The sequence below is a fragment of the Grampus griseus genome (genome assembly GCF_964374135.1).
Source record: "Grampus griseus genome assembly, chromosome: 9".
NCBI classification, from domain to species: domain Eukaryota; kingdom Metazoa; phylum Chordata; class Mammalia; order Artiodactyla; family Delphinidae; genus Grampus; species Grampus griseus.
The window spans coordinates 84,853,875-84,872,660 of NC_139003.1; the positions used below are offsets into that span (position 1 = coordinate 84,853,875).

The 18,786-nt window shown below is 35.5% G+C and overlaps 1 protein-coding gene across 1 annotated transcript in view; it reads right to left on the minus strand.

Annotated features, from left to right (window-relative positions):
• Positions 1-18,786, minus strand: part of RSBN1L (round spermatid basic protein 1 like) — a gene marked incomplete at its 5' end in the record, with an annotated part of 65,129 nt that overhangs the window by 21,254 nt on the left and 25,089 nt on the right. Inside the window, 2 exons of the mRNA XM_082661645.1 lie at positions 4,135-4,775; positions 12,207-12,323. Of these exons, the coding sequence (XP_082517771.1) occupies positions 4,135-4,775; positions 12,207-12,323 (758 nt within the window). The remainder of the gene's footprint in view (positions 1-4,134; positions 4,776-12,206; positions 12,324-18,786) is intronic.

Genomic DNA, 18,786 nt, shown 5'->3' on the forward strand with positions numbered 1-18,786 from the left:
TGATATGTCAGTCCCTGAAGAGAGGATTCTAAAGTCCAGTAAGTTTGGAAAACTCTTCCTGTTTGAGAGGTTCACCACACACTACTAAAGGCTAGGTTCTGAGAAGTCTCACAGTAAACAAACATAACTTATTTGGCCCAGTATTAGACAAACTATTTTGACTTCAAAACCTGTTTTTCTTATTTATTTGTTTTCTTTTAGTGTACCTATCAACATCCCAAGATAGTAAGAATTCCACAGAATACGTTATAAATACTTTATACTTTATACAGTATAGTTATCCATAATAAATATAGAAGATATTACAGATGCTTCTAGCTAGTATCATCATTAATCCAAAGAAAACACAAAAACAGGACAGTTATTACAGCAAAAAATTGAGGGGGTGAGGGCAGAAGAGGCTATTGGTTCAATTCTGGTGAGCTTTTTGGGGGAGAGGGCAAGAGGAAAGAAGGGAGTCTCGTATTTTAAAAAACAAGACCAGCTCACCACATTCCTACTGAGGCAATCTGAACATCTAACAAAAATATGTGTGCCACAAGGGGGAGCCATTCCCCATCACATCTGGCATATCCTTTCAAATTAAAACATATAACAAGAAATAACATATAATCAACATTTCAAAAATATCCACATAACTATAACTAAAATAAGAATAAAATTGTTATTAATCATTTTTAAACTAGTACAAAAAGGAAAAAGTCTCTCAATTAGAACATCTGGTACCTGCCATAACAGATCAGTTCAAAAGCATTCAAGGAGGACATGACAAGCACAACTGGTCAAAATGAAAATTCAGTACAAAGGCTGGCAGTGGTCAAAGACGGTATGGCAAATCATCTTTACTGGCCTAGCATGGTGAATGACCCATGAATTCAATAAATGTTAGTTCTCTCCCCTCATTTTGCAGAGAGGCAAGGCTAACAGATCCAACCAGATTTAATAACTGTTTCACTATTAAAATATTAGCCATTTAATTATGAGTTAACATTGACATAAGTTATTTGCTACAAGCAACTCAGAACCAGGCTAAAATAAAAAATAAGATTTAGAGTTTGGGGGAGGGAAAAGGGTGATTAGAAGATAATTGCCCCAGTTTTCATATTCTCACAGTTCTTACTACAGAGTTTGGAGTGCATGCTGATTAAACATTGTATGGCAAGACAGAAATCTCAATTGTTTCTTGACAGATAAAACTCCTGTCTTACTTGCCTTTCTGTTTCCCTACCATCAAAGGCACAGGAGAACGATCAATGTCCAAATGAGTATTTGAAGAAAATAGAGATGGTAGAAAAACTAAGACAGATGTGGATGAGTTCAAATGGCCAAAAACTCTTCCCAAGCATGTATGCTCACTTCTGAGCAATGTTACTGTGTCACCCCTATCATCAAGAAGTGAATCTGGGCTTGGCCTCATGACTTCCTTTGGCCAATGGGACATCAGCAAACACAAAACAAGCAGAGGCTTGCCCCCTCTTTCTGCTCTATTTACCCTGCAGCTATCAACATGTGTACAAGCCCAGGCTAACCTGCTAAATGATGAGAAAAATGTGATTATCACCCCAATCGACATTGCACCAAACCGCCAGACAAATAAGCAAGGTCTCCTGAGACCAACTGACCAGCAAACCATCAGACATGGTTGAGGCCATGCCGCCCCCAGCTGAGCTGACAAAGACTGTCCAGAGAGTCCAACAGATTGTGAGAAAAATCTTTAAGCCACTTAGTTTTGAGGGTTTCGGTTTGATTTGCAGCAAAATAACTGATATAGATAGGTTACAAACTTTTTACAAAAATCCATTTCTATTCTCAAACAGAATTTTATTTCATACAGTTTGATTGATATTATACCACTAACATCAGAAAAATGACATGACCTACAAGACAATATATAATTCTACCATGTCTTCAGATTCTTCAGGCAATCGGCAGGGATATAGATGAAGACGAAATATAGAATTATGCAAGTAAAAAGAATTCCAAAATCAACAGGATGTCTTGATCCTTTTGTCAGTATTGTGTGTGTGCATGTGCACGTGCATGTGTGTATACATATATACCCATACACACACAAAAAAATCAAGTTAACATGTTTCAAGGATAAAGGCTAAACAAATGCAAAAATGAATTTCTGTGAAAACTAGAGTATTATCACAAAGATAAGCATTATCACTATAAAGATCATAGAAACAGCTACATCTTACCTATACTGTCCTCTTTTAGTTTCTACAGAATTTAGGGCAAATTCTTTTCGCTGCTCTGGTTTTAATTAAACAAACAAACAAACAAAACTGGTCTGCAGAAAACAACTTCCTCAGTCTTCTAAGCTCTTAAAAAAACAAGCAAAGTAAAAATCCAGTTTGGGGAAACATCAAATGACCAGTTCAGGAAAGCTTTTCGCTAGATACTCCTCTTCATACCATAGGAATGGCTGGATCTGGAGGATACTGAGGTAAAGGCACATGGACCGTGCACAGGCAGCTTCCTGCCACGAAATCTAAAGCTGCAGAACTAAAAGCAGTCCTTGGGCTTCCCTGGTGGCACAGTGGTTAAGAATCCAGCTGCCAATGCAGGGGACAGCGTTCGAGCCCTGGTCCGGGAAGATCCCACATGCTGCGGAGCAGCTAAGCCCATGCACCACAACTACAGAGCCCGCGAGCCACAACTACTGAGCCCGCATGCTACAAAGACTGAAACCCGCACGTCTAGAGCCCATGCTCCACAACAAGAAGCCACTGCAATGAGAAGCCCGTGCACCACAACAAAGAGTTGTCCCCGCTCACCACAACTAGGGAGCAGCAGCGAAGACCCAACACAGCCTAATTAATTAATTAATTAATTAATTAATTAAAAGCAGTCCTTGCAGATCACATTAGATAGGGGGCCAGAGCCACAACTGGTAACAAAGAGGATGCATCTGCCTAGAGTTTCCTCTGTGCCATACATATTATCCAAGAACCCTAAGAGGTAATAGCATCCAGGGTAGGTGGCACTTCAAGGACTTGAGACCCACAACCTAGCCACACACTGTTCCATTCCTGGCACTGTTGTGTAACCTGGCACTGAGTAACCTTAAAACCCTAAGTTACTCCTATCTATGTTTGTTTAAGTTGAGAAAGTTCGGGAGAGCTGATCACTAAAAGATCCCTTTGAAACTTTCTTCACTTTTTTCCTCTTTCCAAACTAGAATGTCAATTATTACTTACAATACCGAAAGTTTAGCACAAATAAATGTGAAAATTGGCTGATCTTTGACCTAAGCAGTCTCTGCTCTGAGAATGAGTAACAATGCACCAGACTTAGATGGGCCTACATTCACTTCCAAGAGCCAGCGGACTGGATTCTGCCTCTGCTTTTTTTTTTTTTTTTTTTTTTGCAGTACGCGGGCCTGTCACCGCTGTGGCCTCTCCCGTTGCGGAGCACAAGCTCCGGACGCGCAGGCTCAGCAGCCATGGCTCACGGGCCCCACCGCTCCGCAGCATGTGGGATCTTCCCGGACCAGGGCACGAACCCGTGTCCCCTGCATTGGCAGGCGGACTCTCAACCACTGCGCCACCAGGGAAGCCCTGTCTCTGCTTTTAAAATAATCTATATTCCACAACACAGAGAAGGGTAGGAAATAGAAAGTAGCTCAATATATGCACTGGTCTGCTCATTTTCTCACATAATCACATATTTAACTGATGATTCCTTTGTATCACAATATATTTAATAGCCAACATTTATTCAGCACCTTCCACATGATGAATCCAATGCTAAGCATTAAAGCATTACTGCATAAAGCAAGAAGACAATTTTAAGTGATGTTCAAGTAAGAGAACTATTGTATGGACTGGAAAAATACATAGCGAAATTCATTTCACTTCCAAAATAAATCCACGGTAAAAAGGACAACAGAATCTTAATTATTTCACTGATTTTCTTTAAAAAAAAAAAAAAACACAGATAAATAGAAGCTGAAATTTAACCTCTAGCATTCACATCAAGAAAGTAATTTATTCTTAATATTCCCAAGAGGTTTCATTATATTCTTATCTCTTTATTTCAAACCTATAGCAAAATGAGGAACAAAGAACAGAAACTTGCCTAAAACATATAATTAAAAGTTAAAATAAAAAAACTAAAACCTCTTACCTGAGCATGAAAATTGGACATAGTTGTTGTCTCTATATCCTTCTTTCCCAATATCTCCATTTTCACTGGTGAATTGGGAAAATTAAATGAAAAGTAGTCTAAAAAATCAGGTAAATAAGTAGCTGCCCCATGAACAATACCCATTACATAGAAAGCTGCAGAGTTCTCGTTTTCACTGAACACCAGACCCACAAACTCTTCTGCAAACCTCTCCATCTCCACAGGAGACAGGTGGGAGAGTTCATTGCTGTAGGCGTGGATAACTGATGCACCTCCATTAGGCTGGTGCTCAATATGAATGAGCTGTTTGAACTCCAAAGTGTCCAACCTTTTGAGGTTGTTCTGAACCCGTGGCTCCTTTAATGAGACAAATGGAAACTCACTGTTCTCTGGAATTTTGGAATCATAGTTCTTGGTATCCAAATTCTTTCCACTGTACTCCTTTATGTTATCACTTAGGATGCCTTTGGCTTCTTGATCTTCAACATCAGACAGCAATCCTGAGCAGATGGTTTGAATAGATTTGCTATACATTTTTGGACGCTTCCGTTTTTCATTCTCTTTGTGTTTCTTTTTCTTCTTCTTCTTTGCCTTCTTAATTTGTAAGTCTTCTACACTTGTTTTTGGTTTCTCCTTCCCACCTGTTGGGAAACATTTTTTTTGAAACTCTGTATTTTAGTTTCTTTAAAAACCATGCTTTAGGAATTGTTTTATAATAAATAAGCAAAATTCACTCAGAATGAAGTTTATATTTGGGACTTGTTTTACACAGTATTGACAATCACAATTTAGTCAGGTTCTTTCCCTCTCTCTCCACACACACAGGCACACACACACAGAGGAAGGCTTAAGAAAAAGTTATGCCTAGAGTGCATGGTACCATTCTGACATGTAGCAGATGCTCAATCAGTATTTACTGAAGTAACGAAACAAATGCTTTAGAAACCATAATCTTCAAATTCTAAATACAGAAAGTCAGAAATGGAAAGATGAACAAAAGTCAATATGAACAATGCCCTGCAGATGTTTTCCATCAATACATATCATTTTTACTTTAAATTCTTAAAAATTGCATATAGGTGTCAAGACTTACAAATCATAAAAGGAGAAAAATACTTGCATAGTGTATCAGCAACAAACATAGCAATTCCTTAGCTTTTTACCATGTGTCCTCCTTGGTAAAGTACTCTTTCATCCAAAATGGGCTATGTTAGATCTACTAGAGCCTACAAAGTTTCCAGTGAAGACCTAACAAGGTACCATAAGAGATGACAAAATTAGAATCATTTATCATGTCCTAAGTACAAATGATATCCATGTACTGGTAAAGAGAGAAATTTAAAAAAGGAAAGAAAGAAAGAAAAAGACATGGGTCATAGTAAGTTTATATATTAATGAGTTTCTGTAACCAAAGGCAAGTAGACCCCGGGCTCAGTAATTCAGAAATCCAAAGAATAAAAGATTAATCCACAGAGGCTATACAGCTATAGAATTTAAGTGTACATATATAAATACAACATTATCACAGTATACTTATTTCTATACGATAAGAAAAATAGAAAAGAGTAAACATCCTCACGAGAAAATATTATGCTTCCTAAGATAATATGAAAAAAGCCATTAAGATAACAGTTGAGGAAAGAAGGCATTCACTGTTTCCATCTGTTATTTCACTTTTATAGATAACCTGTCATGAATTAAGTTTTCTCAACCTGCTTCTTTAGCCAAATTCTTCCATCCTCACATATCTCTATTATTCTTTTCTGTCTCTGGTGAATGAGATGTCCTGCCTACTTCCCCAAAATAAGTCCATCCCATCAACTCCAAAACCCTTGCTTAAAGTTCTCTATCCTCTTCTTTTGACCATCAAACTTCTTATAAAAAACTGCAATGCCCAGTGCCTTTCCTTTATTAACTGACCATTCTTATCCCCTAAATTCTGGGTCTGCTTCCAGTCTACTCAAATTTACTTTCCCAGAATGTTCATATATCAAATCCAATGATATTCTCTCAAATCGCTCTTCCTGATCTCTCCAATGTTTTATGTAATTACCCAACTCATCCTTGATTATTTTTTACTTCCATGATACTACTGCCTTAATTTTTGGTCTAAAAGCCTCATGACTATCTCTCATCCTTAATGCGGGAGCCATACTAATCATTCTATACGCTTTATATATTGCTTTGATCATGTTCATCCCTTGACTCAACTGCTTTCAAGCGTTCTCAAATACAACCTCTTCAGTCTGGAATCCAGAGTCAATGCCCTCAAGTACGCCATGCTCTGGTCCAATCTGCACTACTTACAACTTCTTATGAAACATACCTAGTCCTACTTTATCTTCCTACTACTGGCAAAGGCATTTTCTTTCCCTAAAATATCCTTGCCCTGCCTAGTACTTACTACTGAACTCTTTCTTACCCATCCTTTAAAGACTACTCTTACATCATCTTCTTCATTTTGTTTTCCCTCATCTTTGTAGTTGGAACTGAAATCACTTCACTCTAAGCTCATGTTATTATATATTCTATATCTATGAATATGGTCATATAAAGTTATTATTTTTTCATTCATAGGATGCCTGTATAATATATGTCCTTCAGGATACTGTATGAGTGAAACAAGTAACTTTGATGAATTCAGAGTGAAACACTTTTTTTTACCAATCATCAAATCCCTCCTGGCATCTAGTACACTGCTACAGATGAACATTTAATGACTCCATGAATGCAAAGATTTCTCTCACCAACAGACTACCTGAAGTTCATAGGTTTTTTCCCTTGTCTCCCATTCAGTCAGTTTTTCACCATATGAATACTATCACTAAATCCTAACCCTGAAACAACAACCATAAATATTCTCTCAAGTTCATAGCAATTCTTGAAAAAACAAAGTTTAATGTTAATAATAAACTATCTCTTCTAAAAATTCGTAAGTATGCAATGGAGACCAAATTGGTATCATTATGAAAAGCAAAACTAAAAATCTGTCAACATTATTGATTATGCAGGTTTGCAAAGTCATAAAATGCAACACTTAATACAGTATTAATTTTCTCGAGTCTATATGTAAGTAGTTTTAAAATATATTAACAAATTCATACTTGCTACCCAGGTATAAACTATCAAAACATCAGATTCAGGTTAAAATCTTAGGAAAAAATTAATAATAAAAAGTTAAGGGCTTCTCTGGTGGCGCAGTGGTTGAGAGTCCGCCTGCCGATACAGGGGACGCAGGTTCGTGCCCCGGTTCGGGAAGATCCCACATGCCGCGGAGCGGCAGGGCCCGTGAGCCATGGCCACTGAGCCTGTGCGTCTGGAGCCTGTGCTCCGCAACGGGAGACGCCACAGCAGTGAGAGGCCCGCGTACCGCAAAAAAAAAAAAAAAAAAAACTGGGAGTTAATCAAAATGAAAGATAAAAGAGGTTTATATTCAATATATGTAAGTAAAATCCAAATGAGTCAAGCAAAAAAGACAGTAGTGTATTAAAAAACAGGACTTAAAGTTTAACGGGCTTAGGTATAATTAATAACTAAACTGGAAATACATGTAAAATTGTACAAATTAAATGGTTTGCCAAAATAAGCAGAATTTCATTTGAATGAAAAAATAAGCTTAATATCCTATTATATTTACAACTAACACATATTTTAAAGTTAAAATAGTAAATATCCAGTCATGTTACTTTAAAATAAAATAGGTACAACAGTTTGTCTATTTCTTAGTCACAAGGATGGATGAAAACAGTAGTAGTATAATAGAAACTGGAAAATACAAACTAATAAGAAATTAGTCAAGAGACTATTATATTGAGCATCAAGTAATTAAACTTCCATGACAAACTGCTCTGTAATTAAATACTAAAGTGAGCACAGTGTGCAGAAAAGAGTTAAACATAACACATCTGAGACTGCTATCCTTAGGCCTGCTTGCAAGGGTGGCCTCTGGCTGGTATCTGAGAACTTGTATTTTGGGAAGGTTACTACCATTCCTTGATAAGAGTGGCTCAGTGTACCTGAAATGTTTGTGCAAACAATATGGTTTACACTGAACACCTGTTTTCCTTCTGGAATTTTGCTACATGCTACACAGGGGGTGCCTATGTGACGAGCTCCCAGTAGACACCCTGACTATTGAGTTTCTAATGAGCTTCCCTGGTAGACAACATTTCACATATTTTATCACAATTCACTGCTGGAAGAATTAAGTGCATCCTTTGTGACTCCACTAGGAGAGGACTCTTGGAAGCTTGTGCCTAGCTTCCTCCAGAAATTGCCACATGTTGCCTTTTCTCCTTACTAATTTTACTTTATATACTCCACTATAATAAATCACAGCCATGAGTACAAATTTATGCTGAGTCTTGTGAATTCTCCCAGCAAATCATCAAACCTGGGGGTAGTCTTGGGGATCCCCCCTCAGTGGGTACAGGTAAAATGCATTCTTTACATTTAAATCAAATCAAGGCACTAGCCTTTACTAGGTAATTTTTTTTAAAGTTTTATACAATCTCTCACTCATTTAATGTCTTGGAATGATACATGAAATGCAACAGATACATATGTAGGAAATTTTTAAATACTTAAGGAGATAAGATCATTTTGAATGCTAATGTTTTTCTCTTATACTGAAAGGTATTTAAAGTACATATTTACTCTAAATTCATAATTCTTCAAACGGAGCCCAATAAATCAGAACTACAGTGTTTTTTTTTTAAAGGATCCTGGTAAATACCTATAACGGAAAGAATTGCTAAGTAATATGGACCCTCAAAAAGTATAAAAGTATAAGGTTGATGGGAGACCCTCCCCACAAAGAGCCACACACATATGCATAGTGGACCTCAAACACACACATACACACACACACACCAAGCAGACACACACATGCACAGATAGCCAAAGAGAGAATCTGACACAGAGAGAAATGGAGACACACACACAATCAGAAGAAAGAAGAACTCATACAGAGACAGAAAAAAACCACACACAGATTAAAAAAACAGCATGCGTTGTTAATGGCAAATTATTTTTAAAAAATCTTTAAAAATCACAAAATCACTGGAATTAATTTCCACTCCTAACCTTAGTATATTTTTAGTGTTAATAAAGGAAAAATAAAGGTTGCCCAGAGATACTGGATATGATTTCATATCTAATATGGGAAGTAATATATATATATATATATATATATATATAATTCCATTATCATACACAGAAAGCAGTAATTAGCTTAGCTATTTTCAACCTTTGGTCTTTGGGGAATGACTTTCCTTTTTTGACACAGCAACATCTTCGCTCCTCCTGTCATGAATTACCTACCTGTGACCTTCAGTACACTACCAATAACCTTGAACACTGGCTTCTTTTCATCCCCTTTCTACCTGCTCGTCAGCAAGCTTCACTGATAGGCTATAATGATAAAATTTACTCTCAAGAATACTGTAATCATAACATCCATGTTCTCACACCTTATCAATAAACAACATAAAACGGCTGAAACACATAAGTGTACTCAGAAAAAGTAGTTGGTAGACATTAGATATAAAAGGATGAGCTAAATAAGCTTATGTTTCAAATTTATTTGTTCCTTTAAACTGTTTCTAATAAAGCAAACTCCTATTTTATCAGTGAAAAACATTTACAAGATTTCTGCATCAATAAAACATTTCTAGCATGTATATAATCATGTACATATTTCTAGTCATAACACAGTTTTTAATGAAAATGTGGAAGAAATAAGACTGGTGTGGAGTTAACAGTTAGTTACTTTATTTTTTTCCCCCTTTTAGAAAAAAATTTCTTTTTTTTTTGGCCGTGCCCCGCAGCATGCGGGACCTTAGTTCCTGGACTAGGATCAAACCGTGCCCCCTGCAATGGAAGCACAGACTCTTAACCACTGGGCCACCAGGGAAGTCCCATGGAGTGAGAGTTAGCATCTACTGTCAGATATTCAAGTGTCATCACCAATCAATCAATGCCTGCGTCTGCCATAGCTTGCAATTGTTAGCATTATCAGAAGGAGAAAATTTTAAGGAGAGAATAAAAGTTGAAAGCCATAAAAGAAAAAGGGACATAAAGTAGTAAATAATAGGATACTTACTGCCCCCACTTAACTGATTCTCTTGTTGCTCCAGGACACCAGTAACAAAGGATGCCTTTCCCTGATCATAAGGCTCACTTGGGAAATGGCCGGCCACACAAGCAGAACAAATTGTTTTTGCCAGATGGTAACAATAGCTTACACTTACTCAGTGCTTACCATGGGACAGGCACAATTTCTCAAATTAATCATGTTTTTATTCATTTAATTATCTATATACTAACCACTAGGAGGGGAGATAGTTTTGTCATTGTTTTTAATCACAAGAGTTAATCTTTCATGTGTTTATAAGTAACATTCATAGCTACTTATTGAATACCTGAGGGCTAGACAACTGTACTTGGCACTTCCCCCTTACTTTACCTCATTTAATCTCTGCAACCCTGTAAGACAGTAATTAAATTATTATTTACCTCCATTTTACAATAAATAGATTTTCCTATGGTCATCCCAGAGGTCACCAATTTATTTCCAAATCTATCTCTTTTTTTCCCCTCTATCATCACTAGGTTTTAGTTTAGCTCGGTTTAAAATACCTCTTAAATTTTTCATTTACTTCAAAGTCAAGGTTACCACTGTATATTACTGGAAAATCTCCACTTTTCAGGCTATTTAAAATTCTGATTGCACATGTAATTTCTACGTTCACATACTTCACATTAATCGTATGTTAGGAATCTAACATTCAACCAAGTGACAGGAATTTACATCACTGTACAAACGGATAACAAAATGACTATATGACTAAACCAATAAAAAATGACTATTTGACTAAACCAAGAGGGTAAAGGTAAGAAAACATTTCAAGTGTTAATCATTAGCTGCTGTAGAGCACTAGTGTGATTATATTCAACTCCTGCCTCAAAGGCTTACAGTCTATTTAGACAACACAGATAAAACACACTGGCAAAAAAATAGAACAAAAGGACCATGAGCATTCACCAAGTAGCCATCAACTTAAGCTCTGACATGTTTCTTCAAGGTCAAAAGAATTTTATAGAAAATAAAGTTCTGACAAGTAGAAAATAGAGCTTAGACAAAGTGCCACCAAAGAACATCTGGAAACATGACAAAGAATGAAATGAAATTATAGAATCTAATACTGTTTACCTTAAATAATATAAATTAACCAGTAATTTCATTGCACCCTACAGTGCTATGGCCTTTTCTCCCTTATGCAGATAGAAAGGCTTATCCACACATAAATTCAATATGAAATTAATCAAAGTCAACGTGTTCTGATCCACAAATTGTTAACTTGATGAGGCAGCAAATGAATTTGCTAGCTATCTAGCAACCAAATGCCACTGATTCTTCTTACCTTGCTATCTGAGTGAATTTAAAACTATCCTTCTATCACAAATTCTCTCTGGAAAAGTTCAGATTTATTGACAGGATTTATATTATTACCTCACCATCCACCCCTATGTATAAACAACAACTAAAAATAGTTGTAATGAGAAAAAACAGGAAACAAAAAGAGTATATTCTTAAGCATGCAAGAAACAAACAGTAAAACAACACCTCCTTATTTAGCTCAGAGTAAAATGCTCCCTCTAAATCCCAGACTATGCTATGGTGATTATCATCAAATATTGATAAGATCTCTTCCTCCACCATAACTATCATGCTAAAAATTTCTTTAGCCTTTTATTTTAGATTATCTAAATATGGATAAAGACTAGTAATATAAACACAGAGTTAGAGAACCTATTTTCAAATAATTTAAGGAACCTTATAATTACCTTTAGTACTTTCTAATAACTCACTAAATAAATATACTAAAGACATATTACTACACAGATTAGAAAACCCCACTATTATATTTACCTTTCATAGTCTGACCACAAATGTTTATTCCCAGCAAAATTCAGCACCAAATAACATTTCTTACTTTAATCACTAAGCCAATACATATATACTGAACAATGTAACACAGTACAACTGAAATCACTTAATATAAACTTACTTTTCAGCAAAATCTTTACTTCTCCATTTTCTTTCTTGATCTCATTCATTATTTTATGCTTCTTTTTTTCTCTTTCCTTTTCTTTATCCCTTTCTTTAATTTTGTCTTTGATTTTATCTAAAAGACAAAATAAATATTTAAAACTATTTTAAAATTTTATTTTTTTCATGAACTACAGTGAAATTTCTAGAATTACAACACACCAAGAAAATTAGAATGAAAAACAAACATGTTTTTTTTTCTTTCTCTAAGGTTTTAGTTATTTATAAATTTCCTTTCATATATTGAACACCGGAATATATAATACATCATAAACTATCAAAATTTATCACTACACACTTTATCCTAAAGATTATTCTTCACATACTTAATGTCCAATACAACAACAAACTAACTTCAAATCACTTAAAGTAAGTGGCTAACTTTAATCGAGAGAGTAAACTACAACGGAAAAGGGGCTAATTTTGAAGCTGGGCATATCTGGATTGGTTAACATAACACTGGAAAAAATAGTCATTCTCAATATTCTAATATGTAAAATAATGGTTGATATCTTTCTCATGGGTTACTACAAGGACTAAATGAAGAAAGATATAAAATGACTACCCAGAGCCTGGTATATATATAAGACTAGATGTTAGTTCCCTTATACTTGCACCTTTTAAAAAAGATATGACTGACATGGCTAACTGGTGATATTATGATATTAAAATAAAGGGTATAGGAACTCTAAGAATCATTGACCTGCATTCTAAAAATTCAAACTTTGTGTATATAAAATTATTCGATGTTCTTTTTTTTTGTTTTTTTGTTGCGGTACGCGGGCCTTTCACTGTTGTGGCCTCTCCCGTTGCGGAGCACAGGCTCCGGACGCGCAGGCTCAGCGGCCATGGCTCACGGGCCTAGCCGCTCCGTGGCATGTGGGATCTTCCCGGACCTGGGCACGAACCCGTGTCCCCTGCATCGGCAGGCGGACTCTCAACCACTCCGCCACCAGGGAAGCCCTCGATGTCCTTTTAATTATTGTTGTTCAATCAAGCTCCTATGCACCCAGCAAAAGACGAAATGCAGAGGAGAATTTTAAAATAGTGATAAAATCCTTATCTTCAAAAAGCTTACTACTGGTTACAAAGCTATGATGGAAACACACAAAACTGCAAAAAGCCTGTAATGTTAACACCCAAGATTATATAACATATATGCCAATTGCATAATTTCTTAAAATCCCTCCTTACTTCTCTTTCTATAAATACTACCCTAAGTTCAGGTCCTAGTCACCTAATGTTTAGATTACTGTCTTGATCAGCTCTGCAAACAGAAATATAATGGTTACCACATACGTAAATTTAAATTTTCTAGTAGTCACATTAGAAACAAAACAAAACTAGTGAAATTAATTTTAATAATATTTTATTTAGCCAATACATCTAAAACATCATTTCAACATGGAACCAATACTAAAAACTTACTGAGATATTTTACATTCCTTTTTTCATAATAAGATTTCAAATTCCAGTCTATATTTTACACTTATGGCACATTTCAATTCAAAGTAGCTCAACTTTAACTGTTCAAAAGCCACATGAGGACTTCCCTGGTGGCACAGTGGTTAAGAATCCACCTGCCAATGCAGGAGACATGGGTTCGAGCCCTGATCCGGGAAGATCCCACATGCCGCGGATCAACTAAGCCCATGCGCCACAACTACTGAGCCTGCGCTCTAGAGCTGGCAAGCCACAACTACTGAGCCCACGTGCCACAACTACTGAAGCCCGCTCGCCTAGAGCCCATGCTCCACAACAAGAGAAGCCACCGCAATGAGAAACCCACACACCACAACGAAGAGCAGCCTCCGCTCGCTACAACTAGAGAAAGCCCGCATGCAGCAACAAAGGCCCAAAGCAGCCAAAAATTAAATTAATTAATTAATTTAAAAAAAAAAAAGCCACGAGTCTAGGGGCTACCGTACTGAACGACTCTCCAAACTACTTAACTAGATAATTCTCAAAAAAGTTAAATCTATGTATTTAATAAACATTTTAAAACTTATTAATTCAAAAAACACAAATTCAAACAAGATATTTTCACCTATCAAACTGACAAAGTGCTTTTTTTAAAGTGATAATACTCAAAGCAGATGAGAGGACAGTTGATGGCTGAGCAAACTAAAACAGGGATTCACTGACTTAACAAATACACATTGCTGAGTATAAGAAAAAGTTAGGGACACAGAGATGAAAAAGCTAGATAAAGTCCTCATATGTTCATATACAACTTATTCTAAAATTCTAGAATAGATTAAGCTGTTCTCACACTTCAGATTGGCTCACTACTCTTACTTTTTGTTGTTTTAAAGTCCTTGAAAACGTGTCATAGGCTGTCATCCAGCCATAAAATGTCAGTACAAATAGCTGGAGCTCAGACACATATATAAGTTAATATTGCCTAAGTAACTACACATTTTTAAATGAACTAGTTATATATTATTAACCACAACTGAAGAAAAGAGTCATCTGAAATGTCTCAGCATTTCTTTTCCCTATTAATCTTATTAACCTAAAAGTATTATTTCAATAATTATTAAACTTTTAAAAGTTTATTAAAGTATAATATACATACAGAAAAAAGCACGTAAGTATACAGTTCAATTTTCACAAAAATGAACAGCACCCGGAACCCATCTCAGGTACCCCCTTCCAGTCTTTATTATGCAGCACTGCTAAGGGTAACCACGATCCTGACTTCCAACCCCACAGATTAAAATAACTATAGAATTTTAATGACATATATAAAGAATATGATACACTATAAACCATCACAGTCACAAAACAAATTTTTTTCAGAATAAAATTAAACTAGTTTCTCAGGAAATAAAACTATAATATAATATGACCCAATTTTTATAGACTTTATTTATAAATATACTTATTTATAGACATTATAGACTTTATTTTTTAGAGTAGTTTTAGGTTCCCAGCAAAATGGAACAGAAGACAGAGATTTCTCATATATACCTCCTGCCTCTACACATCACAATTTTTTAAAATTTATGATTAATATACACATTCAGAAAACAGACTGAAAGATAATACTGCAAATCATTAAAAGCCATTACTTTTATTTTTTTAACATCTTTATTGGAGTATAATTGCTTTACAATGGTATGTTAGTTTCTGCTGTATAACAAAGTGAATCAGCTATACATATACATATATCCCCATATCCCCTCCCTCTTGCATCTCCCTCCCACCCTCCCTATCCCACCTCTCTAGGTGGTCACAAAGCACAGAGCTGATCTCTCTGTGCTATGCGGCTGCTTCCCACTAGCTATCTATTTTACATTTGGTAATGTATATATGTCAATGCCACTCTCTCACTTCGTCCCAGCTTATCCTTCCCCGTCCCCGTGTCCTCAAGTCCATTCTCTATGTCTGCGTCTTTATTCCTGTCCTGCCTCTAGGTTCTTCAGAACCTTTTTTTTTTTTAGATGCCATATATATGTGTTAGCATACAGTATTTGTTTTTCTCTTTCTGACTTACTTCACTCTGTAGGACAGACTCTAGGTCCATCCCCCTCACTACAAATAACTCAATTTCATTTCTTTTTGTAAGCCATTACTTTTAAGTGGCAAAAAGTTTCTAAGTTTCTGCAATAGGAGCATATTAGTTTTGTAATACAGGAAAAGGGGTTTTGAAATATGCCTTTAAGTATGGTATTAAATAGTTCAAGTAAAAATAAGTTGAAGGTGTGAAGTCATTATACAAAAAACACCTATGGAAACAAAAACAGTGGCACAGTCAAGACTATAAGAGTGACTGACAACATAACTGCATTTACCTCCTACCCTATACTACACCCAAAACCTTCAAAGCAAAGGAAGCAAAAACAAATCAGTCTATATATACATAGAAGAAAAGCATTTCTTTATCTTTTTTTTAAATAAAGACTTTATATTTTTTGGCTGCGTCGGGTCTTAGTTGCAGCACGTGGGTTTCTCTCTAGTTGTGGCCTGAAGGGTTTTCTCTCTCTAGTTATGGCACCGGAGCTCCAGAGCGCATAGGCTCTGTAGTTTGTGGCACGCATGCTCTCTAGTTGGGGCCATAACAAGTCAGAACCTCACTGTCTATAAAACCTCAAGTCTGCTGCTACCACACTGTCATGCATTCATATTTATAAAAGCCACTTCGAGGTCTTTTCACAAGGAAAAGACTCCCTGGCATCAAGTTTACAGTTATACATTGTTCTTTAACAAGTGTCATTCTTAGTTTTTACTTCTTTTCATGGCCATGAATTTGTACCGTTTTATCCTTCATGATTTAATCTAAGGCTTGGAAAGAATTTCTAGCTCATCTTCCCATCACAATTCTTAGAATAAAAGTGAGAATTATTCCACCATAAGAACAACAAATTATCTGTTTTGAAAAGCCCAATTTAACATAAGGACACTTTTTATTTGAAAATACAAAGGGGGATAGGGGACAGACGGAACACAGATGCTAAGAGACCCGTGATATGATTTGAATTTAAAGATGCAAAAGGAATCTAAGAATGGAGGGAAAGAGAAGGAATAAATAAGTCATTATCAACTCACAACATACTTTAAATTATATATGTGGAAAAACACACATGGGCTAAAGACATACCTTATACGTAGAAGTTAAGATATAAAAAAGAAAGCTGATGAAAGTAATTTCAAACAAAATATAAATGGGATTTTCAAACATATGGTCAACTTATGATTTAGCAGTATATGCCACATATGCATCAATGTAACATGTATTTCACTCACCCAATACATTTCTATTAAGCATTTACGTGTATGAGATAAAAATGAGTAATAGTGCTGCACTAAAGAATCTTAAAATCGACAAGGTATCAGTTGATTTTTATTATAAGTACCACTTTGGAAACCAGTTCTTAAATAACAAAATAAATGTTTTCATCTGATTATAATAAAATTCACTTGTCTCCACAAGTATTAATGTCATTATAATAATGTAGGGATGAAAAACACACACAAGTATTATATGAACTGCTCCAGTAAGAAAGCAAAACATAAGAAGCTTTGTAAATACTTTTAAGAGACTGATCAAATAATACATCAACAAACCATTCATCTGAAATCTTCAGAATTAATTCACAGATTTCCAGATAACAGGAGATTGCCACCCATTTTTTAACAGTTCTAATTACTTTAAAAAATGTACTGTATACATCCCTGCTTTCAAAAATGTAAGAAATATAATTTACTCTTTTCATTTTGACAAAAATTTTAACTCTCACTGTCATCCTCATAGTGACCTCAAAAACAGAAGAAAAAATTAACTGTTCAAAACTAAATAGCAGCTGAGAATCATTTCATTTTTATTGTCTCACCTGTCTCTTAATCACTCCAGGTAAAAGACGTGACAGCTCTAACTTCTGGCAGTCACTGATAGGCTCATTCTCATTTGTTCTGTGCTAAGAAACTAGACCAGGTCCATTGTGCTATAATATAGCAAGCAGGTTCTCTATATCACACCGTATTCTAGTCAGTTACAAACATATCTTTCTTCTTAGCATCATTCCTAACCCCACCAGTGTACATTCCTTGAGGGTAGAGAAGGCTCTCCCTCAATAAATGCTTGTTCAATGCATGAAACAAGTCCTGTAATAAAAGTGAGAAATTACTGTTATTTTCTACAGTACATCATGACTTTCTCTCCAATAAGGTGCTCTAAGTTGATCTTTGTTAATCCTTCCTTCTTTTCCATGGCAAGGAAGGGAATTCTTAGTCCTGAAAGTCTTTCAGTAGTAGTTCTTCAAATGTATATCCCTTTTCTAACTGACCTGGTCATTTCTGACAAACAGTTCTAAGATTTAATACAGCTGTTCCTCCAATAACAGTAGGGATCCAAAATTTTTCTGGGTAAGTCTCAATAAAGACAAATAATTTTCCCCAAAAGACAGTGGGCTGATTTCTTTTTTATGCAGAATTCTTTTTATATAAAAAACTTTCACAATTTACCACCAAAAAAATTAAAAATAGAAAAATAAATTTTAAAAAGAAAATAGGAAAAGATACAAAGGACACAAAACAAGCAAATTTCAAAGAATGCTAATGTCAAACATGAAGAAAAGCTCAATTAAAATAACATGAAATCATTTCTTCACCTATCAAATTGACCATTTTTATTGAGATATCACTGACAAACAGCACTGAATAAGCTTAACGTGTATACAGCATAATGATCTGACTTACATACAGGATGAACTGATTACCACAGTAAGTTTAGTGAATATCCATCATCTTACATGGACACAAAATTTTTAAAAAGACCATTTTTCTTAAAAATAACAGTAACCAGTGCTGCTTGGCACAGGTGAAGCGAAATAGGCACTTCTACACAGTGATGAGCGTAAACTGATAGTCTTTACTGGAGAGCAATTTAACAGTATGTTGGAAAAATATTAAAACTCATCATTCCTTTGATCCCACAATTCCACAACTAAGATTAATAAAAAGAAAACCAAGCCTGCACAAAAATACACATACAAGGGTCTTCATCCCACATTATTTTTAACAGTGAAAAATTGTAA